The 27,624-nt window shown below is 36.6% G+C and overlaps 1 protein-coding gene across 6 annotated transcripts in view; it reads right to left on the reverse strand.

Annotated features, from left to right (window-relative positions):
* Positions 1-857: 857 nt before the first annotated feature.
* LOC143273837 (uncharacterized) overlaps positions 858-27,624 on the reverse strand; it is a 77,908-nt gene continuing 51,141 nt past the window's right edge. For 3 of the 6 annotated variants that reach the window (XM_076574022.1, XM_076574023.1, XM_076574021.1), the window contains exons 6-14: positions 27,267-27,325; positions 18,248-18,278; positions 16,892-17,008; positions 14,942-15,014; positions 8,413-8,500; positions 6,385-6,467; positions 4,396-4,453; positions 2,321-2,349; positions 860-2,237 (exon numbers count right to left, since the gene is read on the reverse strand). In XM_076574022.1, coding sequence (XP_076430137.1) covers positions 2,163-2,237; positions 2,321-2,349; positions 4,396-4,453; positions 6,385-6,467; positions 8,413-8,500; positions 14,942-15,014; positions 16,892-17,008; positions 18,248-18,278; positions 27,267-27,325 — 613 coding nt within the window. In that variant the 3' untranslated portion in view covers positions 860-2,162. Of the gene's footprint in view, positions 2,238-2,320; positions 2,350-4,395; positions 4,454-6,384; positions 6,468-6,566; positions 8,174-8,412; positions 8,501-14,941; positions 15,015-16,891; positions 17,009-18,247; positions 18,279-27,266; positions 27,326-27,624 lie in introns of those variants that run through there. The other 3 variants (XM_076574024.1, XM_076574025.1, XM_076574026.1) reach the window with 3 other exon arrangements.

The following is a 27,624-nucleotide window of genomic DNA, read 5'->3' on the forward strand; positions in this document are numbered from 1 at the left end:
TGCAGCCCCAGCTGCCAGCCAGCAGGCAGGACTCCTGCGGTGAGGTAACCCAGGCTCAGAAAGACAAACATGATATGTAATCACTCATCAGTGGATACCAGACGTAAAGAGAAAAATAATCAGACTACAACCCACAGCTCCAAAGAAGCTAGGAAACAAGGAGCCTAAGAGGGACACATGGATTGCCATGGGAAGGAGAAACAGAGGAGATCTCCATGAGTAGTGGGGATGGGGAGCAATAAAGGGCATGGGATGGAGGATGAGAATATGAGGAGATAATAGGATGGTTGAGCTGGGGGAAGGACAGAGTGGGAGAGCAATGAAAGAGATATCTTGTTAGAGGGAGACGTTATGAGGTAAGGGAGAAACCTGTTGCTAGGGAAATTTCCAGGAATCCACAAGGATGACCCCAGATTATAAGACTGGCAATAGTGGAGAGGGTGCCTGAACTGGCCTACCCTGGTATTCAGATTGGTGAATTCCCTAACTGTCATCATAGAGCCTTCATCCAGTAATTGATGGAAGCAGATGCAGAGATCCACAACCAAGCACCAGGCTGAGCTTGGGGAGTCCAGTTGAAGAGAGGGAAGAGGATTATATGAGCAAGGGGGCAGGGTCAAGATTATGATAGGGAAATCTACAGAGACAACTAATCCATGTTTGTAGGAACTCAGGACCTTTAGACCAACAGCTGTGGAACCAGCATGGGACTGGACTAGGCCCTCTGCATATGGGAGACAGTTGTGTAGCTTGGTCTGTTTGAAGGCACCCCAGTAGTGGGATCAGGATCTATACCTGGTGCATGTGCTGGCAATCTGGAGCCCATTACCTATAGTGGGATACCTTGCTCAGCCTTGCTGCAGTGTGGAGGTGCTTGATCCTGCCTAACTGAATGTACCAGGATTTACTGACTCCCCATAGGAGACCTAACACTTTTGGAGGAGAGGTTGGGGGTATGCTGGAGGGGAGTGGGAAGAGGGATGAGGGGGATTTGTGGTTGGTATGTAAAATAAAATTTTAAATAAAAAAAGAACAAAATAATGACTTAACATTGAATAGAGATAAAAGGATACTTAATATGAAAAGAGGATGGAGAAATCACTATCTTAGAGTTCATGTTTTGTTACAGAGTTAGACTAATAAAAACAGCATGATTCTAGCATCACAATAGACATGTTGTCAATGAAATCAAATTGAACACCAAATGGAGGTCCACACACATGATTTTTCATATAGAAACCAGAAATACACACTGGGTAAAAAACATCTTCCAACATGAGAGTGAACTAATCTTCATTGCTGCATGGAGAAAACTGCACATAGATCTGTATTTACTACCCTAAGTAAAAACTTAATTCCAAATGAATCAAGGATCTCTAAATAAGACCAGAGACACTGAATGTAACAGTAGAGAAAGTGTGTGATAGGCTTGAACTCATTGGTACAGGAAAAGACTTTTTGAATAGGACACCTGTAGCACAGGCACTAAGACCCACACTTAATAAATGGGACCACATGAAGCTGAAAGTTTCCTATGGCAAGATATCTATGTAAGTTTTGGGATTGTCAATGACTGCTCCACTATATGATAGTGTATGCTGTGCTATTGAAATAGATTGTAGGTAAGAATTCTAAATGCATTTCCTATTCCTTGTAATTAAATTACAGTGCACTATGAGTGAAGTGAAGCAGTGCACTATGAATTATAGAGCAACACAAAAATTGATTTTCTTTTCTGAAGATATTGTACATTGCTGTTTGTCCAGTCCAGATCAGAATCTCTGAGCTCAAATAAGTTTCTACCTTGTCCTTACAGATAGCTATGTGTGTAGGTGCGCATTCTGAGATCCATCAAGAAATTATGGTCACACATTGGGGAAGTATCATTAGTCTCATGATTGACTTCTATAAGTCACTAATAAACAGAGATTGCACACTGGAAATGATAAGGCAGTCGAACATGAGTATTAGACATTGAAGCTGAGCTGACATTTCTAAATGTTTTATATTGTCAATGTAATAATTTTGAAGCATGTATGCCACTAGTGAGTTGGCATTGCTTATGACAAAACCTTCCAACATTATAGTCGAGATATAATTGGCATCGGGAAGACTGTGTGCATTTGAAATGTATTAGAATAAATTGATCAGAAGAAAGTGACTTAACAAAATTTACCTGTTTGAGATTGCTGTGTTTCAGGCATGGGTCTGGAGGCTAGATGACAAAAATCCCTCAGCTATTTTGAAAAGAGATATTTAATCAATATTTTGGATTTCAACAATATATAATTATTCAATATAAATATTAAAAGTCACTTACCTCTGGATGTGGACATTTTTCAGCCCAAACTGAAAGAAAAAGAAAGTACAGTCAATCTTATGCACAATGAGAATTCCAAACCTACCTTTATGAAGGCTTCAGAGGGCAATGAGTTCTATTCCCTTCTTTCAAAATAAACATCTATTATTTTACTGGTTAGGAAAGCAGCTGACAAGAAATATACTGAAATATATCAAAAGAAATCTATAGATTCAATTTAATTCCATCAAAATTCAGAGAAATTTAAAAAACAACCACAATAGCATCAAAAAGCCTTTCATGCTCATATGGAAATACAAAAAAGTCTTAGATATATTTAAGAAGATTCTCAATACTAAAATAGGCTGGAGAAATCACTATTTCAGATGGTATGTTTTGTTACAGAGCTAGAGTAATAAAAATATCATGGTTCTATCATCAAAATAGACATGTTGATCAATGAAATCAAATTAATGTCAAAACACCTATGAATACCTGATTTTTCACAAAGAAAGTAGAAATACACGCTGGATAAAAATAGCCTCCATACATGGAGATTACCAAACTTCATGGATACATGAAGAAGAATACACATAGGAGTATTTATTACCCTGAACAAAACTTAACTCCAAATGGATCATGAATCTCTAAATAAGACTAGATACCCTGAATATGACAGAAGAAAAATTTTAACAGGCTTGAACTCACTGGCATAGGAAACAGAACATCTGTAGCACAGCACTAAGACCCAAATTTAGTAAATGGGACCACGTGAAACTGAAAGCTTCTTTATGGCAAAGGACACCATCATCAGGCTACATAATAGGAAAAGAACTTAATCATTTAAACCTCTAATGTACAGTTAGTATCTAAAATAAATAAAGAAGAAAAAATTGGACTCCCAGGAAACAAATAACCCAATGATAATGGTGTTTGGGAATACAAAGACAATTTTTTAAAGATAAAACACAAACTACTGACAAACTTTTAAAGAAATTTTCATCATTTTTATTTATCAGAAGAATGCAAACCAAAAGTACTTTGAGATTTCATTTTACTCCTGTCTAAAGGGCGAAGTTCAATTAAGCAAATGACAACTCATGCTTGTGAGGATATGACGAAAATGGAACTTGCTCATTACTGATGAGAATGTAAACTTTTACAGCCATTATGGAAATGACTCTGGCATTTTCTCAGGAAGCTGGCTACTAATCCTTCTCTAAATTCACCTATACACCTATCTGGCATATACCCAAAGGACTCTATATCCTACTACATAAATATCTGCTCATACATGCTCATTATTGACTATTTACAATAGCCAGATTTAGGAGCAGTCTAGATGTCCTTTAACTGACAAATATATAATGAAAATGTGGTGAACTTACACGATGGGGTGTTTTGCTTCTATCAAAAAAGGAAATTTACATATAAATGTATGAAGCTAGAAAAAATCACCACGAATGAGGAGACCCAGATCCAAAAGTCAAATACTGTATAATTTTCCTTATATGTGAGTGTTAGCATTTAAGTCTTCAACATGTGTGCTAAAATCCATATAACCACAGAGACTCTGCATCAAGTAAGGGATTGCTTGTGAGGATCATTCAAGTAAAGGGAAATAGAATATATAATTGTAGAGAGACAGTGGGGGGAAGGGCGATGCAAGTGAGAGGTTAGGGTAGGAATATGGGGATGAACAATTTACTAACATCCACGTGAAAAACCGTATGGAAACATACTACTGTAGAAGATTTCTAAATACATAAGCATATAAAATAAATACAAATGGAGTCTCCAAATAAGAGAGGAGATAAACCCCCAATTAGACATCTTTTGCTAAACATGAAACCTTTAGTTATACCTTGTTGAGTCAATGGACAAATGGGGCACCTTAGGTATCTCAGGTAGAAGAAAACTCAGAGATCTTTCTGGGACTATCTCAATTTTACACATCGCTCATGCTTATTAACATATGGGACTTATTACCACTTTTGTTGTCTTTTATTTAAGTGTAAATTTATTCAGTGATTTCTTTCAGTAGCATAACATACCAGCATTTGTCTTACATAAAGTCTTTTCATGATGACTCTTACCTTCAATTATTTCATTTTCTTCTGGACCATTTCCTATGCTGGATGACTGGGCAGCTTTCTGCAGTGGATTAGGATAAAACACACTCTGTCACATGATATTAGTAGTGTAATTCCAAAAGGTCTTATTTTCTATTTCTGAACATATCATGATATTTGACTTTAAGGAAATTGTTCATGAGAATATATGCAGTATATATCAAAAACCATGGTATTTGAATGGAGAATCTTATATACACAGTTAAGTTTAAGCCTTTCATTTCCCAATTATATACAAGAAATATAGAGTAGAGGAAAAGCATCCACAGACATATTAATGCCTGATGTGCATGTATCAATAAAAGTAATCATTTTATATTATAATGAATGAAACTAATTTGTTCTTATTAGTAAAGTTGGAGGATGTTAATGAGACAAATGTTCACATCTTTAGTAGGGCCATTCCTCTAGGACACGATTAACATTAATTATGAGGTGTTGTACAATGACATTATTTGTGTGGTTAGGCTTGATAGGAGGTATGTATTATGTTAAAAGCATTCATATTGTATCATGCTGATTGTGTAGTGAAGAAGGCAGAATGGGCTCAATTTCGGTAAAAGTGAACAAACAAAACTGACATATTTTGTTAATTTCTTATACATGGTAATTCTGGATCAAAATGATTAGCAGGCAAGTTTTTATTTCCTATGTTACCTTTAGACAATAACATTAGACCATTATGCAGTTTTTTAATATTTTACAAATGCTTCTCAATGAACAGAAATCTTCCCCAAACACCATTTCACAGTTTTTGCATGTTTAAGAGAATAAACAAATCTTGCTTTCTTGTTCTTCAAGAATTTTAAAAGTTATGAGAATATGTTGTCCACTATTCTATATGTACAGTAATGCCATCCTATTTGACAGTTACTGAGTGGACACTCCCTCATCTTCTAAAACATGTTTGGCTTCATACTTTGATCTCTGATGACAAAATACCATTCTCACTCCTACCCTGTATTAACGACAATTTTGCCTAAATATCTCTCTCTACCATATGTTTTCTTTATGACAAAATGCACCTATCTGAACTAAAACAGTTGCTTTTTATTTGTTTGGTGTTCTATTACTATGGCATAGTCTTCCCTCTGAAATTCTCAGTTCTTGATTTCTCAACATAGAGTAGATATTGACTATACAGATTTATGTGGGTTTAAAACATGAAAAATGTCTTCAGAACATACTCATACTTCAGTAAGTACCTAAAATTGTATTATGTCTCTGAACAGATTGTGTGAAAGAGAAAGTATAGTGTCTTGAATCTATTTGAATTCTCTACATTAACTCAATTCCATATATATATATATATATATATATATATATATATATATATATATATATATATATAAAGCATATTGGACAATAATGTGGAAATAATTAATTTCCTTCATTGAGTTGAGCAAAATAATTGAGTTTTTCCTTCACAATTAGGTCTCTTTTATGGAATCAAAAATTCTTTCTGTTGGAAGATTAGTTGATTATATGTCCATATGATCTTCTCAAATGAGGACCTTGAAATAACCCAATGACCATAAGGAAAAAATTTCTCCTTGACATAATTGAGTATAATCATCACATAACAAATTTAGTTTTTGCAGGAAGAATCAACTTTATGAAATAAGTCCAACTCTAAAGTCATAATTTTATATCGTCCACTATTTTAAATAGAGAGTCTATGGCTCTCCAGCCATGTAAAGAGCTTAACATAAAGCACAAGTAATAATCATATAATTATTTACTAAATTACATATAAAAGACAATGATTAGCTGTGTGACTGGATTCTAAGAATACCCTGTGTTTTATACTAGGTAAAAGACTTTCATTTCAATGTTAAATCATCATTGATGGACTGAATATAGTAGCCTGAAGTGTAGTTTCTTTTGGCCTATGGTAAGATCATCAAACCAAACAGTATTAAGTGAGAAATTTAATTTTAAACAGTTACATACCAATTTTTGATAGTCTTCATACTTATTACAAACATTTTCATTTTCCAGTTTTAAATCCGGTATTGTTTCTAATTCTAGTTCTTCTGACATATCCACATATTTTATTTAAAAAATAAATATAACAATTAGATACATAATTTTCTATGACAATAGATTGAAATACATTCACAATCAGAATTTAGAAAATAATTTACTCTTATCAAATATTTCAATTAAATGTACTTTATAGATGAATATTCACATGCTTAGATAAATGCCCAAGTTTTAGAAATACCTGTATATCACTTGTATAGAAACTGCATGTTGCCAGCTTCAAGACATCCAAATACTTGACTAATTCACACACCTCTCATAAATGACCAAGCTCTCTAAAATCTACACTTTCAGATGTCATCGATGTTTCAGAACATTTATCATGTGCTTATACCCACAAGCACATTCAAAAAATGTACAAATTAAGGAAATTGGAAAAGGATTATGAAATATTTTTTTTTTTTTGGTTTTTCAAGACAGGGTTTCTCTGTGTAGCTTTGTGTCTTTCCTGGAACTCACTTGGCAGCCCAGGCTGGCCTCGAACTCACAGAGATCTGCCTGGCTCTGCCTCCCGAGTGCTGGGATTAAAGGCGTGCGCCACCAGTGCCCAGTTGAAATAATTGTTTTTTATTGAAACTAGCAAAATAGTTTTAGTTGTAAGGCCCTATTGCTCAAGACTCCACACTTTAGACACAGAATTTGGAGTAATTTAACTGGACCTGACATAGAAACCTGCTCTCATACTATGAGAACATGCTTTGCAAAGTGCCAAGGGAGATAAGCAATCAGTAATCCCACCAGCAGAAAATGGTACACCACCAAGATGTTGAAAAGCCTGGCAAGATAACGCTCATGGTAGGATAGCGATACTTTTATTTTTGGGGTAACCAACAGCTGTCCTATTGGTCTGGAGACCCACTCAATGAGAAATTCATTCCAAGTACTGGGAAACTAATCAACTATCCATGGATGGAGAAATCATAAACACTAGGAGTCATCAATTACTCCCATTTTCTCATAACAGTATACTTACTATGTTCTAAATATTGTTTTTTATAGTCACAGTTATACCCACAGAAGAATGTAGCTGACATTTTTCCTCAAAGAATTTACTTTTCACAGTACATAAAAGTATTACAGTATATACAATTAATCAAAATCCAAGGAGTGACCATAATATGCCCCAACTCCACTTATAAAGTCCTAAATCTAAGGATCAGAAAAAAATAGCAAGAATTGGGAAGATAGATTGTAAAATCAAAGTACCAGCACTCTTGAAGCTACACAGCATCTTCTATGCATGACTTAGATATTGCTACCATGAAATTTCAAAGGTATGATATCTGAAAAAACACCTGTATAAGGACAACACCAGATGAAATTCTACTGTGGGTGAAGTGAATCTCACAATGCACAACCCCTAGATGAAGATCTGTAGGCAATCAGTGGCTGATAAACAAAGATAAATCAGGTGATTTTCCAGAGATGAGCTCATCCTAGTAGGATAATAGGTTGTGCAATTCCAGTGATCAGTCCTAAACACATGTACATATAAGCAACACACTAAACAAATACATACAAGCATGCATACACTTATACACACACAGAAACACAAACACACATGCACACACACATGCACATACGTGCATAAACACACACAAATATAGTGTGTCTTTACTAATAGTATAGAAGAGAAGTCACACACAGAGTTACTAAGGACTTGAGCACAGGGAATGTTGTAGAAATAGCCAGAAACCTGAAAAAGATGTAAATATAGTACACAAGCATGAAATTATCAAAAGTTAAATAAAATAAAAGGCTGACGTTCTTATTTCAACCTTTGGATGAAAATTTTTCTTGTCTACCATTACATTTTTACTTTTGTTTGATTTAACATATATTACGTGGGTTATTTTATTTGGCTAAGGTATTTGTTGTCATGTTTTAAGCAAACCTCTCTGCCAAGTGATCTTACAAGTTAAGCATGTGCATTACCTTCTTGTTCTTCTACATGTTCATATTGTTTGGAAGCTATTGGTAAGTCATCCGCACCACTTTTCAGACTATTCTCAGGAATATCTTGCTAAAATAATGAAAAATAATAATGAGAATATAGTTGAATTTCCTATTTTGAATTCAACTAAACTTAAAAATAGGATAGCATATTTTCATAGATAACATTTTGCATGCTCTTGAGATCAACCTATCTTTTCACCTCATACAGTCACATATGCTAAAATCAAGCTTTGAAGCAGAAATAGAAAAAGATCATCTGCAGAATTCAATAAGGAACTAAACTCATAATATGAAACTTATATTCCTCACTGAAAATTAAACAGTTAAAGAATACATTTAAGTACTAACTATTAATGTGCTTGCCATACCAAAGTATTTGATTTAAAAATCAATTCCTTGAGAAAATCAATTTAATATTATAGTAAGGCCCTTAGATTAGTATGAAAATACAGACTATGCCATGTGGAGAAGAACTGAAATATTTTAGAATCAGTTTTGCTTATGAAAAGAAGGATGTACAAAAATAGTTTTGTTAAAATCTTAGATATAGAGAAAATAGTTTCATAAAATTAAAAAGCAGTTAGTGATTCTTCTCTCTTTATACAATGCATGTAATTATTCAATGAAATCTCAAACTCTTTCACAGTAAAAAACAGGTATCGTTAGAGCATAACAAGCATTAACATGAAGGGAAGCATCAGAACATTCATTCGATGTCTGTAATGTTCCTGGTGCTTATTTATACTTAAAATAGTAGAGATGTCCTTATGCAATTACACACTCAGCATTGTTAGTCATTTAGTTGTAAGATAGGTAAGAAAATTTAAGGTTCACATAGATTCACTATTCTCTAAATGGCATAACACTAATAGTTATCACCTCATATTTAAGTCATATGAACTGGTAGTTTTAATTCAGAAAGATTCTGTGATGAAACATCAATGTCATTATGCCAGTTGAGGATTTTTAAGTCTTCAAATACTGTTGAAATATATGTTAGTCTGGTCCCAACATTCATAAAACACACGAAGAAAGGAATAAAAAAGCCTAATTGACTGTATGCTGAAATCCACATTTGAAGAATTTATGTATAGCTTATCACAATAAGACTCGAAGGACTGGGTGTGTGGTTGAGTGGTAGAGAATTTGCCTTGCATTCATTAATTTCACAGTTGATGTAATAAATGAAAAAACAAAAAGGAAAACTAAAAAACACCAATCACAAGTGATCTTGGACACCCAGAAACAGGAAGCCTAACCTCAGAGTGATTCTGGAGATTTAAATGAGCAATGAAACTACTGTATAGACATCCTTTAAAATTTGAAGTGTTACATATGATGCAAAGAATTTCAGTTTAATTTTCAAGATTTTGAGTGCAAAAATAAGATGAAATTGAAATTTTGCCTTTAGCATTTGTTATCAAAGACCTTATTCTAGAACTTGCTATAATTAGGGGGAAACATGTATACCTCAATTATATGAAGAGTATTTTCTTCCATTTTTGATTTAAAAATGTGCATGTACAATATATTTTGAACATACTTTCCCAACCAAAATACTCCCAGATTATTCCTCATCTACCTACCCCCCCAAGTTTGTAATCTTTCTCTCTTAAATCTATCCCCAAATTGAAAATACAAACTTACAACCAATAAGACAAAAATGCCACAAGAGAACACATCAGCCCCCAACAATACCACAAACACAAAATTGAACACTGTTTCCTTTGTGTTGATCAACTTCCCCTGGTCATAGTGTCTGCTCAGGAGTGCCTTTGATATACCCAGTGATGCTTCTAGTAGAACACTGATTTTTACTTTGCCAACAGCTATCAATTACAAATGGTGTCCTGGTTATGGATGGCAGCCTGTGTCTTCTGCCTCTTAGTGCTGGCAACCTGTCTTGTTGGAACTTGTGCAAATCATCTGTGTACTGGCATAGTCTCTGAGTTCATATGTGCATTGATCTTGGTCCTGCTGTGTCTGGAAGACAAAGTTTCCTTGACCTTATCCATAAGCACTGGCTCTTATAATCATTCTACTTTTTCTACATAAACACTGAGCCTTGTTGGAGGAGGTTTGATGAAGACATCCAATTTATGACTAGGTCAAAACTGCATTTTGACCAGTTGATCTCTGTGCTGATTCCCATCTACTGCAAGAGAAAACTTCTGTAAGGAGGATTGGGAAAGGTATAGTGACATGTCTCTAGGACTCATTTTCTTGCTCATTTTCATTCAGAAGAAGAGTAGCATTGGGTTTGTCCATGGCCCATACCCTATATTGTCACATGTTATTGGCCCCTTTGGCAGTGTCAGGTTTGTATTCCATCTTATTCAGTCTTTAAGTCCAATGAAAAAGTCATTTGTTACTCCCATAATGTTTGTGCTACTATGGGACCAGCATATGTTTCATACAGGTCACTGTTGTAGGTCACAGGGTTGTAGCTGGTGATATTGATGGTTACATTTCTCCTCTGGGAGCATGAGGTGTATCTTCTAGTACCATGAACATTAGTTAGAAGGTGTAAGGATTCTATTTGGGCACAAATGCAACTACTCTATGTTTGGTGATTTAATATGTGGTTCCTTCACCAATAGGGTCTTCCTATTTAGTTGTGGAGTGAGACTAAAGGCCTTAGCCATAGCCTGTTATGTTTGGATAATTCTATGTGCCTATAGCATCATCAACAAATGGTTCTGGTCAAACTGGATGGCTACATGCAGAAGAACTAAGTAGATCTATATCTATCACCCTGCATACATCTCAACTACAAATGGATCAAAGACTTCAGCATAAGACCATAAACTCTGATTAAGATAGAAGAAAATGTCTGGAAAAGGCTTCAATTCCTTGTTATACTCAATGACTGACTTTCTGAACCAGATACCAATAACACGGGCATTAGAACTGAAACTAGCAACTGTAACTTCATGAAGATGAAAAGCTTCTCCTTAGAAAAGAAAAGCATCATGGAAAAAATTATGGCATGGAAAATAAATAAACCATTGTCAGTTATACATCTGATAGGGGATTAGCATCTAAACCACAAAGAACTAATAAACTGAATATCAAGAAAACAAATAACATGTTCTAAAAAATGGGGTATACAACTAAGCAGAGATACACAAATGCCTGAGAAACACTTCAATAAATGTTCAACATCCTTAGTCATCAATGTAAATGTAAATCAATGCCCCTCTGAGATTTCATTTTACCTAAGTCAAAATGGCCAAGATCAATAAAACAAATGACAGCTCAGCTTGGGAGTATGCAAGGAAAGGGAAACACTTGTTCCTTCCTGAAGAAAGTGCAAACTTATTCTTGGATATGAAGAGCCTTCAAACATTCTTTTTCTACCTCATTATATATTGGCAGCCTGAGACAGAACTCATTAGGAACATCCTTGAACTCTTGGAAAGTTCAACCTGCCTCTGTCATCTGAATTTTAGGATAAAGACTGTGCCATGATGAATGGATCCAATATTTTATGAGAATGAATAATGCAAAGCTATTATTATACTAATTTTGAGAGAAAGATTTTGTATTTCTACATTTTGATCACTTTAAATAATACTTTTTTTCTAGATAAAGTACCAAAATTCTGTGGGATGGTCTTTCTGTATGCTGTGAATATATGTTGCTCCCATGGGTTAATAAATAATGCTGCATTAATAAATATGGCAGGGCAGGATGGAGCCAGGCAGGAAAACCAAGAGAGATAAGAGGAAGAAGAAGGGTAGAGTCAGGGAGGATGCTGCAAGCTGTCAGGGGGAGCATGATGTAATAAAATACAGGTAAAGCCACGAGGCACATAGACTAATAGAAATGGGTTAATTTAAGATATAATAGCTAGCTAGCAATAAGCCTGAGCCATATATCAAACAGTTTATAATTAATGTAAACCTCTGTGTGTTTATTTGGGACCAAGTGGCTGCAGGACACAGGAAAACTTCCATCTACACCAGACTTGAAAAAAATGTTTTCAAAAGTTAGTGTTATGAGTAAAAGTGGGTTTTTTTGTATTTTTACTATTAAGAAATTTTCTATTCATGTTACATAATAACCATAGATTCCCCTATCTTCCCTCCTTGTACCCCCAGCCTTCATCCCCAACCCACCCCCCATTCTCACCTCCTCCAAGGCAAGGTCTCCCATGGGGTCTCAGCAGAGCCTGGTACATTTGGTTGAGGCAGGCTCAAGCCCCTCCCTCATGCACCAAGGCTGCTCAGGGTGTCCCACCATAGGCACTGGGCTCCAAAAAACACACTCACACACCAGGGACAGATCCAGTTTCACTGCCTGGGGGTCCCCTAACCGGTTCAAGGCAAACAACTGTCTCGCCTATCCAGAGGGCCTAGTCCAGTCCCATGGAGGCTCAACAACTATTGGTCCACACTTCATGTATTTCCACTAGATTGGCTGGCTCTCTCTGTACATTTTCCCATCATGATCTCAATGTCCCTTGCTCATAGAATTCCTCCTCTCTCTTATCAATTGAACTGCTGGAGCTTGGCCTGGTGCTCAGCCATGGATCTCTGCATCTGCTTCCATCAGTTACTGGATGAAGGCTCTATGATGACAGTTACAGTATTCACTAATCTGATTACCAGAGTAGGCCAGATCAGGCACACTCTCGACTATTGCTAGTAGTCTAAGGTGGGATCATCCTTGTGGATTCCTGGGAACTTCCCTAGCACTCTGTTTCTCCCTGTTCCCATGATGTCTTCATTTATCATGGTATCTCTTTCCTTGCTATCCCACTCTGTCCCTGTTCCAGCTCAAACTTCCCATTGCCTTGTGTTCTCATCCCCCATTCCTTGTCCTCCATGACTCACCCTCACCCTCAGTTTGCTCATGTTGATCTCATCTATTTTTCCTTCACTGTTTGTTCTATGAGTCCCTCTTAGGGTCTTCCTTGTTAGCCAGCTTCTCTAGAGTTGTGGGTTGTAGTCTGGTTATTCTTTGCTTTACATCTAGTATCCATGTATGACTGAGTACATACCATATTTTTCCTCCTGAGTCTGGGTTTTCATTCATTTGCCTGCACATTTTATAATATCATTATTTTTTACTGCTGACTAGTACTCCATTGTGTGTATGTGCCACATTTTCTTTATCCATTCTTCATCTGAGGGGCACCTAGATTGTTTCCAGTTTCTGGCTATTACGAATAATGATGCCATGAACATAGTTGAGCTTGTGTACTTGTGGTATGATTAAGCATTCCTTGGGTATATACCCAAGAGTGGTATAGCTGGGTATTGAGGAAGATTGACTCCCAATTTTCTGAGAAACCGCCATACTGATTTCCAAAGTGGCTGTACCAGTTTGCACTCCCACCAACAGTGGAGGAAGGAGTGTTCCCCTTGCTCCACATAAGCTGTCCAACATAAGCTGTCTTCAGTGTTTTTGATCATAGCCATTCTGACAGGTATAAGATGGTATCTCAGAGTCATTTTGATTTGTATTTCCCTGATGGCTAAGGATGTTGAGTAATTCCTTAAATGTCCTTTGGCCATTTGAGATTCTTCTTTTGAGAATTCTCTGTTTAGCCCTGTAGCCCATTTTTAATTGGATTGTTTGGAATTTTGATGTCTAGCTTATTGAATACTTTAATATATTTTGGAGATCAGCCCTCTGTCAGATGTCAGGTGGGGTTGGTAAAGATCTTTTCCTATTCTGTAGGCTGTTGTTTTGTCTTATTGGCTGTGTCCTTTGCCCTACAAAAGCTTCTCAGTTTCAGAAAGTCCCAATTATTAATTGTTTCTCTCAGTGTCTGTGCTATTGGTGTTATATTTAGTAAGTGGTCTCCTGTGCCAATGCATTCTAGGCTACTTCCTACTTTCTCTTCTCAAGATCAGTGTAACTGGATTTATGTTGAGGTCTTGGATCCACTTGGACTTGAGTTCAGTGCATGGCGACAGATACGGATCTATATGCAATCTTCTGCATATTGACATCCAGTTAACATGTAGTTGACAGCCAGTTAACAGTTTTTAAAAGTTAGTATCATGAGTAAAAGAGTTTTTAAAAGGTACATTAAAAACTAATGATAATTTCTGAGCCCTTCAATACATGGGTTGGAAATGTAAGCTATTGATAAGATACCTTAAGTAACATAATGAATAGGTTAGTCTACATATTTAGAGAAGCCTGAAAATTATTTAAGTCATGCTATAAAAATAAAAATAAAACAACTAATGTTTATTTGTCTAAATATTCCCAAATTTCAAATTCCCTCCAATGTGGTAAAACTATACAAACTAATTTTTCTGTGATTACTTATTTCTTATCTCATTTTTGGCTTTCAGAACTTTAAAATAGTTATTATGTTTTGGTATTTTTCACCATCAATATAGTAATATTTTCATAATTTTATAAAAAAAATTCTAGCCAATTTTTCATCTAAAGTGATGACATTTTGACAACTGCTATATTATACCATTTTAAACTCCACAAAGAAGAAATTCAGCACAAGAATTTACCTCAAGAAGGCATTGATTACCTGAGTTTTCAAATTAGCTGCGTCCTCCATTCTTGCACACACAGACGTCAGTGACTTGGATTCAAAGTGATATCTTTGAAGCAAAACACACAACAAATAAGTGAGTAGTGGACAAAAGCATTTGTCCTGAATGTTTAGTTATTTGAATAGCAAATGGTGTTTCTATTGTTATTAGACAACTGTTTTATAAAATTTGTTCAGCTGTTAATTTCTGTCTCCACTTCTCCTAATCTCTGCACTTGTCAAGAAAGAGTTACACATAGTTCCACATCAAATAGTGTCAGTCAATGTATTTGTGGAACCTGAAAATCATTTGTTTTGAAAACTGTCCTGATGATTGAACGCAAATTACAATTAATTGCTCACATACTCTTTAACCATTAATTTAAATAAAGGTAATAGCCCCAAATAAAGCAAAGCAATAGTGACCTCTTTCTACTCTATTAATAAAGCACAAAACTGTATAACTACTAAATGGCAACCTTCATTCTTGAGCATGGAAAATACCCATTGAAAGGAAACCATCACATCCATTCATTGTAAAATAACTAATGAAGTCATGAAACAAATGTGAAATCCTTGAACATTAAAGTTATAAGTGAACAAACAAATGTGCACACTGAGATTTGAAATCCTTTTATCATGGGTGTTCAAACATTAAAATATAATAATTCAGTTGTGCTTCCTACTTGGTGCAGGCTGATTCAAAAACTACCAAGCACTTAAAAACCTTCATATGTGCTCGGTTGATGGCAGAGACTTCTGGAAAAGCAGATCCCTGGGACTTTTGCCTCTGTTTCCCTCTATGTTCTCTAGATGTCTTCCTTATATAGGATACCACTCCTCGTTCCCTCTTTTGCAGTCTTCAGTGATGCTCTCTGGCCTTTAAATATTCATCCCAGGAAGGTGCAGATTCCTGAAAGTACAGGCTCAAAGAACCTGAAAGACAGCTAGTTCCCTGGTTCAGGCATATAAGCTAAATGGAGGGTCAGCAACACACATCCCAAGCCTAGGCATGTTATAAAATTCTATGATTATGTTCTGCAATTCCAATCTGAAAAGGACAGGAATTTGGCAAAGGTAACAGGAAAAGAAGCAGTGGCAGTGGATCATAGATATTTTTCATTCAGATTTCATTTCAGCCCTTGGTGCTGAACATTCTCTAGCCCACCCTCTGTGATACCACATTCCCTGTTTTCTATAAAGACTTCAGGTTTCTCAAGAAAGTTTCAACAGAAGAATTTATTTGTCATTTCTATCAATTAAGCACAAAAGGTAATATAGTTTCCAAATTACATTCAACCCTATCCATTCCCAGATGATTTTCACCATCCTGTGTCTATGTAATTAACTTTATTGTCTTTAAAAAACTAATCACGAGGCCAAACTCTTAGTCCTATTGACCTCCATGATTTTACTTTCAAAATTGCCCTTCCCCTGTTAAAGTCATTCAAATCATCCACCACTATGCTACTTTTAATGCCATTCTTGGAACACTTGACTCATTCCCATATTTTCCTACAGAAATTCTCAATCAAATACTGATCAGTAATGACTGGTCTTTTAGTGAAGGAACGCACGGGAATCTAAATTGGGCCATTTGTATTTCCACCTCCGTAGAATACTGTGTTTTAGTTTTGGCTTCTCCCTCAGAGCAACTGTTTATGTATAATGTTGGATCTAGTTTTCTGTGCTCAGGATACTTTTATTAGTTTTCAAAATCCCTTAAAAACTACTAATTTTTCATATCTGAAATTTTCTAATAAAACAAGAAGGAGTACCTGGCAGTCAAAAATGAGGGAGAACAAGGAATAGGAGACCATGGTAAATGAAGACCACATGAGAAGGTGAGAAGGGGAGGAAGCAGAGAGCTAGGGAGGCCCACGGAGATCCACAAAGATACCCCCTCAAAAGACTGCTGGCAATGGTCGCGAGACGGCAGGAACTGACCTACTCTGGTGATGGGATGGACAGACACCCAGATAGTGGTGCCATAAACCCCATCCAAGGACTGAGGAATCTGAAGGCAGACATCCACGGCTGGGCCCCTGGTGGAGCACTGGGAATCTAATTAGTGAGTAAGAAGAGGATTTATATGAGCGAGAATTGTTGAAGCCAAGGTTGGATAAAGCACCGGGACAAATAACCAAATGAATGGAAGCACAGGATCTATGAACCAAAGGCTGAGGGGCCCCCAACTGGATCAGGCCACCTGAACGGGTGAGACAGTCAGTTGGCTTGATCTGTTTGGGAGGCAGCTGTGCATTGGTGCCAGGTCCTGGGCTCGTTGCATGAGTTGGCTGTTTGAATCCTGGGACTTATGCAGGGACACTTGGCTCGGTCTGGGAGGGGGGAATGGACCTGCCTGGACTGAGTCTACCAGGTCAACCCCGGTCCTCGGGGGAGACCTTGATCTGGAGGAGGTGGGAATGGGGGGTGGGCTGGGGGGAGGGGTGGGCGAGAGGGGGAGAACAGGGGATTCTGTGGCTATTATGTTGAACTGAATGGTGTTGTAAAATAATAATAATAATAATAATAATAATAATAATAATAATAATAATAATAAAAAAGAAACATGAGGAAAAATAAATGTACAGTAAAAATTTCAAAATGCTTAGTGTCATGGGGGAAACAAAGACTTGATAAAACGAGGAAAAAAAACCCTCTTGTGCCCAGGCAGTCTAGTAGTTTGAAGAGAAAACAAAACTGAGTATAAGTTCATAATGTCCCTTAAATAGATGCTCAATTGTAACAGCATAACATGGTGTATGTGCACATGGACTACCATTCCAATAATGTAATTCCAAGCCTTCTGTCATCTTGCTCATTTCAAACCTATGGCACTACAGACACAATTAAGAGAGGTTCCCCCTCCAATCTTGATAGCAATGTAGTATCTAAGAACAACTTTCAAAAAGAAAAACTATGGAGTTATAGATAGGTTTCTCAGGAAAACTCTAATCCAGAGTTGACACATAAGGAAAACTGGCTTTCTACATGAGATCATCTCAATGTAGTCACAGGAACAAGAGAATGAAGAGGCTGACAGTTCAGTCAAGAGCTGGCAACTTGTTACCTATGGGATTATAGAATTAATCAAACTCTCTGCATGACCTTTGCTAAAGTAGTAAGACACTTAGTCACAAGGACATAAAAGCTTTAAAACATATGATTATATTAATGCATCATGGACACTAAATAAATCAGATGGAATCAGTGAAGAACACAATATTCAATAAACATTAGTTCTTTTCCCTGGTTCTAATTATAAGTTAACATTCATATTCAAAGACCTTAAAATCTTACCCTGATGAAACGACATCTTCAGGCTCATTTCCTATAATTGAATGAATAGTAAACATATTTCAGTCGATTATATTAGTCTATAAAATATCATATGGTAAATCTTCTAGAGTAAAAAATCTTCTAGGATAAATAATAACTATGGTACTGGAATATAACAAATGCATCAGGAAATCACCTTCTTTGGATTTATTGAATAAAACAATGAAAGAAATTATCAGCATTTGATACCTCAAAGTAGGTGACCATGTATACTCACAACAATTCCAACTTACGGCAAATAGTGCCATTGCCAGAATCAGTGCCTATCATAAATAAATAGCAAAGAGAGTAGTTTTCTGGAAGAATGGTACCAGGATCAATTTCAAGAGAGTATAAATATTTTGTTATAACACAACAAATATTCTCCAGATACACGGCTGCAATCCTTCAGGTAAGAATGAAACAACCTATCAGAGAGAACCTGAAGCAATGATCATTGTACTCCCCTAAAATTATGGAAACCTATCAGGACAATGTTTCGAGCCTTATATACCTTTCTCTACCCAGCCATCATGTCCTTCCTAGTGTTGGGATTAAAGGCATGTGACTTCCCAGTAATGGGATTAAGGGTGGGTGCCACCACTGCTTGGCTCTGTTTCTCTCCTAGACTGATTCAATCTCATGTAATCCAAGGTGGATATAACTCACAGAGATCCAAATGGGTCTCTGCCTCCCAAGTGCTAGGATTAAAGATGTGTGCCACCACTGCCTGGCCTCTATATTTAATCAAATGGCTTGTTCTGTCCTCTTATCTTTAAGCAAATTTTATTAGAGTATACAATATATTACAACCTTTTCTGGGTAAGTCACTTCTTCCCTGTTCTGGCCCCACATTTTTTTGCCTGTGGCTGTCACCATACACAGAAGACTAGATCAATGGCTGCAATAGATATAATACTGAAAATTGCAGCATCCCAATTAGAAAGTTCAGAGAAAAACCTTACCAATATAACAAATCAAACAAAAAATAGAATATGAGAATGTAAAGAAAAAGTAGAAAATCTAGAATTAATTAGCAAATAATATAAAAAAGAAAAAAAGCCATGCTACAAGACCATATAGTGGTATTTTATTTGTACTGAAATGTGATTTTCATTGTATGTTAATAAATAAAGTTGCCCAGGGGTCAGAGCTATTAGAGCCAGAGCAAGAGCATAGTGGTGGTGGTGCATGCCTTTAATCCCAGCACTTGGTAGAAGAGATAGGTAGATCTCTGTGTGTTCAGGGATACAGCCAGCATTGGAGACATACGCCTTTAAGACCTGGAGGGTGGTACTTGCAGGCAGTGATGAGGCAGTCATGTGTTTGGGTTTACAACCAATGAGAAGGCAGAACAGAAAGTCTATTTAAAGAAAGACACACAGGAAGTAGCTTTTTTTCCGGGAAGCTAGGAACACTGCAGGAGGTAAGATTTTTAGCTCTGAGCTCTGGCCTCTTGGCTTTCTCTTTTACATTGGTTCTGTGTTTTTTACTTTAATAAGATGATTGGTTATATCTACATCTGGCGCCCAACGTGACAAGAATCCATTAAAAACCTCTTGGGGTTGGCTCCCTAGTTCGAGTGGTCGGCCCTACTCCCTAGCCCTGGCCCAGGTCTGCTTGGCCTCAGGACGGACTAACCTTGAGCTGCTTGCTTAAAGCCGGTGCTACAAACAACTCAGGCCTGCCCTGCTGAACAGGGCCCCTGCCTGTAAAGCCAACTCACCTGGTGGGAGCTTAAGGAAGCCAGAGCCAAGCCTTGACTCGACTCAAGAGGGAACACGTGGCTGGATTTAAGCTTTAGCCGGCTATGCTTTCACTTTCTCTCTCTGTCTCTCTCTGTCTCTGTCTCTGTCTCTGTCTCTGTCTCTCTCTCTCTCTCTTCACACCTAGGACACTAGGTGGCTATTTTGAAATTTCCTCATATTTCTACTGTTCTACGCAGATTTGGTAAGTCACAACATATCAGATATTTTAAAGGAAACTATTTAAAAGAGAAATTTTTTCCACATTAAAAAAAATGGGTTTTATGTGTACATTGGAAGAAAATTGAGTTTTGTTTGAAATTTTAGGCAGTCTGACAATGGAACAACTCTATGAGAAGATTAGTATTTGTGGAATTATGCAGTTTATCACTATGCTTATCCTCATTTTACAATTTAAAAAGATAGTCAATTTAAGTGACAGGATGACAGCTTTAGAAAAACTTGTTAAACCTGTAAAAATTCAGACAGAAGAAATTAACAGTGAAGTTGTTTCATGTTTGGATCATAAGGTTACAGAAAGAAAGCCTGTTTTCACACAGTCACCCTTAATTTATCCTGTAACCGTACAGCAGTTGCCTGATCAAATGACTACACAAAATATTTGGGCTCCAATTGAAATTTTGGATTTAAAAAGGTTTAAGGAGGCAATAGTATCTAATGGCATGTATTCCCCATATGTAAAGCAAATGTTAAACTCTTGGTCAACATATAATAGGATTGTACCACAGGACTGGTGGGAGCTGGCACAAGCTGTTCTTGAACCCAGCCAGAGGCTGCAATTTTTAACTTGGTTTATGGATGAAGCTAAAAACATAGAAAAACAATGGAGGGATAAAGGAATACAAGTTTGCCAAGATCAGCTTATTGGAGAAGGCCAATATGCTTCAGTACAAACACAATGTTTATATGATGTCCAAACCCTAATTTTATGTAGAACAGCAACCTTGAATGCATGGACAGAGGAACCAGGAAAAAAAACCTGAATCATTTACAAAGGTTATGCAAGGCCCCAAAGAATCTTTCACAGATTTTTTACAAAGACTGGCTTCAGCAGTAAAGAGAATGGTCTCAGATTTAGAAGCTAGTAAGATAATAATTGAATCTTTGGCCTTTGAGAATGCGAATGCAGCATGCAAAAGAATAATCAGGCTGTTAAAGGCAAGATCTGCACCTTTGGAAGATTGGATTAGAGACATACTTAATGTTGAGGCTCATGAGCATGATGATATGTGGGTAGGAGAAGCAATTTCAAAAGGTTTGAGGAGTGTTAGATGTTTTGGATGTGGAAAGCAAGGACATTTGAAAAGGGACTGTAAACAGGTCATTCCTAGAAGCAGAAGGTGTGATAAGGGAAAACACTGGACCAATGAATATAGATCAACAAAGGACAGACAGGGTAATCCTTTGCCTCAGTTTTTGGGAAAATCCCGGAGGGGCCTCATGCAGGCCCCCATAGCAAATCCAGTTCAAACCTTTCTTGCAGCTGTAGAGGAAACCCCTGCTCAGAGTGATTAAATAACCAAGTGCCTATTGGAATAAATCATGCTGGTCAGGATGATGAAACAGAGAGAATAGAAAATTCAGGAGAAAACAAAGAAAATTTTTTTGGCAAACTTCTATTAAGGAACAGAAACCAAAATTAACGATAAAAATAAATGGTCATATAGAGTACTAACTAATTCTAGAAAAAAGGCTTCAAATAGTTGTATATATATGTCTTTGTGTTCGAGTCTCTTATCAGTTTTCTGCAAGATATCACGGCCTAACATCAACTGAAGTCTCCAGAAAGAAGATGGGGCTCCACAACAACAACAATTCCACGTGGACAATAATAATATCACTAAGCTAACAAACATCATCTACAGATCAACTTTGAACTACAAGGTGCTCAGAGCAATTTTGAGATGACTAGCTGAGATGATCCAGTCTGAAAGACTACTTGAATAAGGACTTGAGATAAACCCTGAACTTTGGCATTATACACAGACTGGATAATGAAGGATATAGTTACCTTTCCTAGAATTTGACAATTAACCTAAATTTTTTCTTTCAGGATAAAGATAACCTCACTGATACCCAGCAGGAAGCAATTTTGAGAATACAATGCCCACATTCCCAAAGAGGTGGTGTGGGGCAGGTGGTTTTTTGGTTCTTTTAATGGGTTTTGGGTCTGGGATAAATTCCACTCTTTAGGGGGGTTGGTTACAAGTTGTTGTCAAGGGTTAGGAAAAAGGCTAAGCAAAGGAGATTAGATTTAAGGTTCTTGTTTAAAAAAAGAAAGAAAAGAAAAGAAAAAGACATTTACTAGTTTTAAATACTTTACATTATTACCAACTATTAGGATATAAAGAAATGAAAGTTAGTAGTTAGACATTACAATAGAACTTGTAGTCATATTAGATATGTTTTAAAAATTGAACAGATATATTTTAGACAGGTCATCTTCAAACCCTTCAGAGATCTACAGAATATGGCATTTAAAATGTTTTAATAACTTAGAAATTTTTCTTTTTTGAGACATGTCGGCTCCTGGCAGTACCAATCTACTTCAGAGAAAATATGGGCATTGAAGAAACTGCATATGGAGCTAACTTTCATTGTGGCAAAAGTTAGCCACTGGACAATAAAGTATACTCGAATCAACAGGACAAAATGGACAGACAGGACACGAAACAAAGGACTACTCATTGTTGCCAAAACAAGTGTGGTTATGGCTTTATCAAAAGGCATCTTCTGAGGCCAGGACAATATGGGCACCATCCCTGAAGTGGCCTTCACAATCCGGAAAAGGTACAGTGCCCTTTTCTTCAAAGGCAGCTGAACAGGCAGTGGGCCGATGGCTTCTGTTGTGCAATGGAACAGCAGCTGAAAGCTCATGCCTCTCAATAGTAGACTGGCATTTAATAGAGGGATGTGGAGAAGAAGGGGATGCTGAGATGAAGCCATATATACACAGCCAAGAAGAATGGTCAGCTGAATTCAAAAACTGTCAACAATTTCCAGAATTTAAAATCCTGAATCATGACATGACACTAGTAGAATTCAGGTGTTTCTGGTACATGGACTGCTCTCACCCAATGTGATGTTGAACTGTTGACCCTGTGTACATCCTACTTCACAAATGAGTCTGTCAGATACACTAAGCCTATAGGCTGAAGATGATGCCCCAACACTGTGGAGAAACCTCAGGTGACTGTCCAGGCAGCTGGCTGTTTCTGTCAACTCACAAATTTTTTGGAAGTTGCTTGAGTGCACTTCCTGTTTTTATTTTTGTTAGCTAATATTATTTCCTTCTTGGGTCTCTGAGGGAGTTGAAGTTTAGTTACTTATATTTGAAGATTAATTAGGATAGAAAGTGAATTAGATACATTTTGGACTTACCAAAATAGGATAGGTAAGGGAATTATTTTCACTGATTTGACAAATACAAATGGACTAGACATTGTTTAGGTATTTGTTACTTGTATATATTGTATATAGTTATTGTACTTTTGTATATTGTTTTTTCTTTTGTTAGTTATAACCTTTTGCCTTTTTTTTCTTTTTATTAAAATAGAAAAGGGGAAATATGGTGGTATTTTATTTATACTGAAATGTGATTTTTATTGTATGTTAATAAATAAAGTTGCCCAGGGGTCAGAGCTATTAGAGCCATAGCAAGAGCGTGGTGGTGGTGGCGCACACCTTTAATCCTAGCACTTGGTAGAATAGATAGGTAGATCTCTGTGTGTTCAGGGATACAGCCAGCAGTGGAGACCTTTAAGACCTGGAGGGCAGTACTTACAGGCAGTGATGAGGCAGTCATGTGTTTGGGGTTACAACCAATGAGAAGACAGAACAGAAAATCTATTTAAAGACAGACACACAGGAAGTAGCCTTTTTTCCAGGAAGCTAGGAGCACTGCAGGAGGTAAGATTGTAGCTCTGAGCTCTGTCCTCTCGGCTTTCTCTTTTACATTGGTTCTGTGTTTTTTATTTTAATAAGACTATTGGTTACATCTACTACAAGACCAGGCAAGAAATTTGAGATACCATCAAAAGCTCAGATCTTTGAATTCTATTGGGATACATGAGGAAACAGTATTCTCAATCAATAGCATAGACAAGATTAATAGAAAGATCACAGAGGAATTCTTCATCCAAGTAAGGAAATATATACACACACTGATACAAGAATCAAACAAAACCCCAACCAGACAAGATCAGAAAAAGAAAACTCCAAAGCATATGATAGTAGCACCACCAAATATACAGGACTAAGAAAAATATTGAAAGCTTAAGAAAAAAAAGTATACAAGTCATTTGGAAATGAACATGCCCAGGGCAACAGCTGGATTATCAAATAAAACTCTGAAAAGCAGAAGAACCTGAAGCAATGAACTTCAAATACTAAAAGGCCATGCATGTCAACCAGGACTCATGGACCCAGTGAATCTGTCTGCCATAGCTGAAGCAGAAACACTTCCATGATACAAGCAGCCTGAAACAGTCATAGCAAATAACAAAGTCTAAACAGACTGCTAAATGTAATACTTCTAACTGAACAGAGGAGTAAGTGTGAGAGGAGACTTTTAGAAAGAAAAGAAGCAAAACTAGAATTAAAGGAAATACAAAGGGCATCTAACAACAAAAAACAACAGGAAAATAAAACACTGCAATCTAGGTACAACTTTCAACAACGAATCCAGATATCAATGGCCTCAACACTCCAGTCAAAAGACAAAGGCTACCTAAACAAATTAAGAAACAAAATCCAACTATCTATTGTCTATGAAAAATCCCATCTTAGTTTAAAAGTCAAGCACCATCTTACAATGAATGGATGCAAAATGTATTCTAAGCAAACAGTGTCAGGAAGCAAGCAGGTATCACCATCCTAATATATGAAAAATCATTTTCAAACTAAAATGATGCAGAAGAGACAAAGATATGTTCTTCATACTAATTAAAGTTTCAACAAATACAAAATAGAATACTTACACACACACACACACACACACAGAGAGAGAGAGAGAGAGAGAGAGAGAGAGAGAGAGAGAGAGAGAGAGAGAGAGAGAGTCATATCTTCAGCTGCACCCAACTTCACAAGAAACCTAATGGAACAAAAGGCACAGATCAACACAGACCCAATAACATTACGTGATTGCAAACACCGAGTTTTCCAATTGATTGGTCATCTGGCCCAAATACATACATACAATCTCAGAATTAAATGACATCTTCATTCAATTGACCTAACCAATAATTAAATATTCCACCTCAACACCAAAGAATATATATTCCACTCAGCAGCACAAAGAGGCTTCTCTTAAATAGAGCATATGCCTAGAGACAAAGGAAACTTTAAGAAATAACAGAAAATTGAAATAATGCCATGTACAGTATGTAACCATTGAGTCATAAAAGTTAAAATTGACAGGAAAATAAACTCCAGTATGCATATAAACAAATAAATAACCTAATGATCCAAGTTAAGAATTTGAAAAAAAAAAGAACAAACCAAACCCCCAAACAGTAGATAGTAAGAAATAATAAAAAGTAAATGAATTAAATAGAAACAAAGAAAACTGTACAAAGAATTAATGAATCTAATTGCTATTTTTCTGAGAAGATAAAGATGACCCACTGACCCCTTTATCAAGAAGATTCTCTTGAGTCCCACACCAGAATGTACAAGTAGACACGAAGCAGAGATCAACAGAGTCTAGGGATCCCAGTCCCAGTTGATACATCAACTTTACAACTCCAGCATCTATAGCTCAAGGAACATCACAGAAGAGGCAGGTGGAAAGACTGCAAACATCAGGAAGTCTGCTGTGAAACAAACAGTCTCTCATGGAAATGGCTACATTAACAAGATCTGAACAGAGACAATATCAATAGACATGCTAAGGAAGAAGTGGGGAGGAATCTCTGAGGGTCATGCTCCTGGACAAGGAACTGCAGGAAACTAATGACTGCTGAGATAGGAATAATGAGTCTCTCTCAGACAGGAATGCCTAATTGCTTGACCAATGAAACTGTAGTCAACACTGAAACCATGTAACTACAAACAAGAAAACTGAACTCAGTAGGTTGTAGTTATCCATTTGTGCCTCTGTGTGTGAATGTGTGCATTGAAGAGTAATTATAAGGGAAGAAGAGACTATCGATTTGAGACCTGTGGGGACATGGAAGAAGCGGGAGCATGGGGAGAGTGCTGGAGGGAAGAAAGGGAAGTGGGAAAGGGATCCAATTGTACTTTAGTTAAAATCTATAGAAAAGAAAACATTCCTTTAATAACATACACAAGAAAGGAAATCATAAAAGAATTGAATATTGTGTCATGTTTACCCATACAAATCATGTTTTCTATGATATGTATAACAAAGTAATTATGTTCACTTACTGCAATGCATTCATTTAATGTGTTTTTTATAATGTGTGTGGGTAGCTAAGAAGACAACTTAGAAGTTAATAGCATGCTTTGCTCTTCAAGAGGACCTGTGTTCTGTTCTCAGAACCTATGTGGTATTTTACAATCACCTGTAACTTCAGTTACAAAGAATACAACACCATCTTCTCTCTCCCACAAGCACCAGACATGAACATGGTGCACATGCCTGGTGTACATGCAGGCAAACACTCACACATGAAATAAACAAATAAAATGAATTACAATACAGTGTAGTGGAACTATTAATGAACTAGACACTATGTCAACATTTTTAGGAAAAAAATGTATGAAGTAAACTAAAATGTGCTGTGAGCTGGGGAGAGGCTGGCATGTCACCCCAGTATGGTAATTTGAAAAATATTTTTACATGCAAGTATGTAATTCTGGTGCAAAACTGAGAAACTTTTTAACAAAGCAGTTTCATACAACTAATTTCTTAAACAATTCAGCTGTCAATAGACACTTGATTTTTAAAACTGCCTAGGAGGAGCTGGAAAGAGGAATGGAAAGGGGGAAAGGATATTAATTGTATCATAATTTAAATGCATTTTAAAAATAAAAACTGCTCTTTGTGGGTGAAGGGTAAGAGGAACACTCATCCACTCACCCAAAGGTAAGGGCAGTACAAACTTATAACCACTATGGAAATCTGTTTGGCCATTATTCAAGAAGCTGGTTATGGATCTACCTCAAGATCCAGCTACCCAAATACTATCTAATTACAGAGAATTGAAAAAATTCTAAATGCAACATTTTTAATCTAAAGAAGGGCTACAGAGAAGAAACTTTAAAAGACTTACGTGTGAAGGTATTTTGTTGTCTGAAGAGGAGTAAGTCATGGTGAATAATCACCATTTTTCTGCCAAGTATGGAAATGGTGGTAGACAATGTTATTATTTTAATATGGATGGAAAACCATTTATCAATATATTAAATATTTAAGATATTTCAAATACAATATAAGATTCCATCAGGTCATCTGGATATACCCTTCAAATTTATTAGTTCTAAAAGGTTTTACAAAGTTTCTCATTTTAGAAGGAAAGAACAGAGTGAAATGGTGTAGATTTACTATGGTTCAAACCATCTGGATTATCTTGACAGGATGGAAAGTGCCCTAATATAGGAAGGAGTCCTAAGTATTCTTGCTCTGGGAAA

The sequence above is a fragment of the Peromyscus maniculatus genome, chromosome 6 (genome assembly GCF_049852395.1).
Source record: "Peromyscus maniculatus bairdii isolate BWxNUB_F1_BW_parent chromosome 6, HU_Pman_BW_mat_3.1, whole genome shotgun sequence".
NCBI classification, from domain to species: domain Eukaryota; kingdom Metazoa; phylum Chordata; class Mammalia; order Rodentia; family Cricetidae; genus Peromyscus; species Peromyscus maniculatus.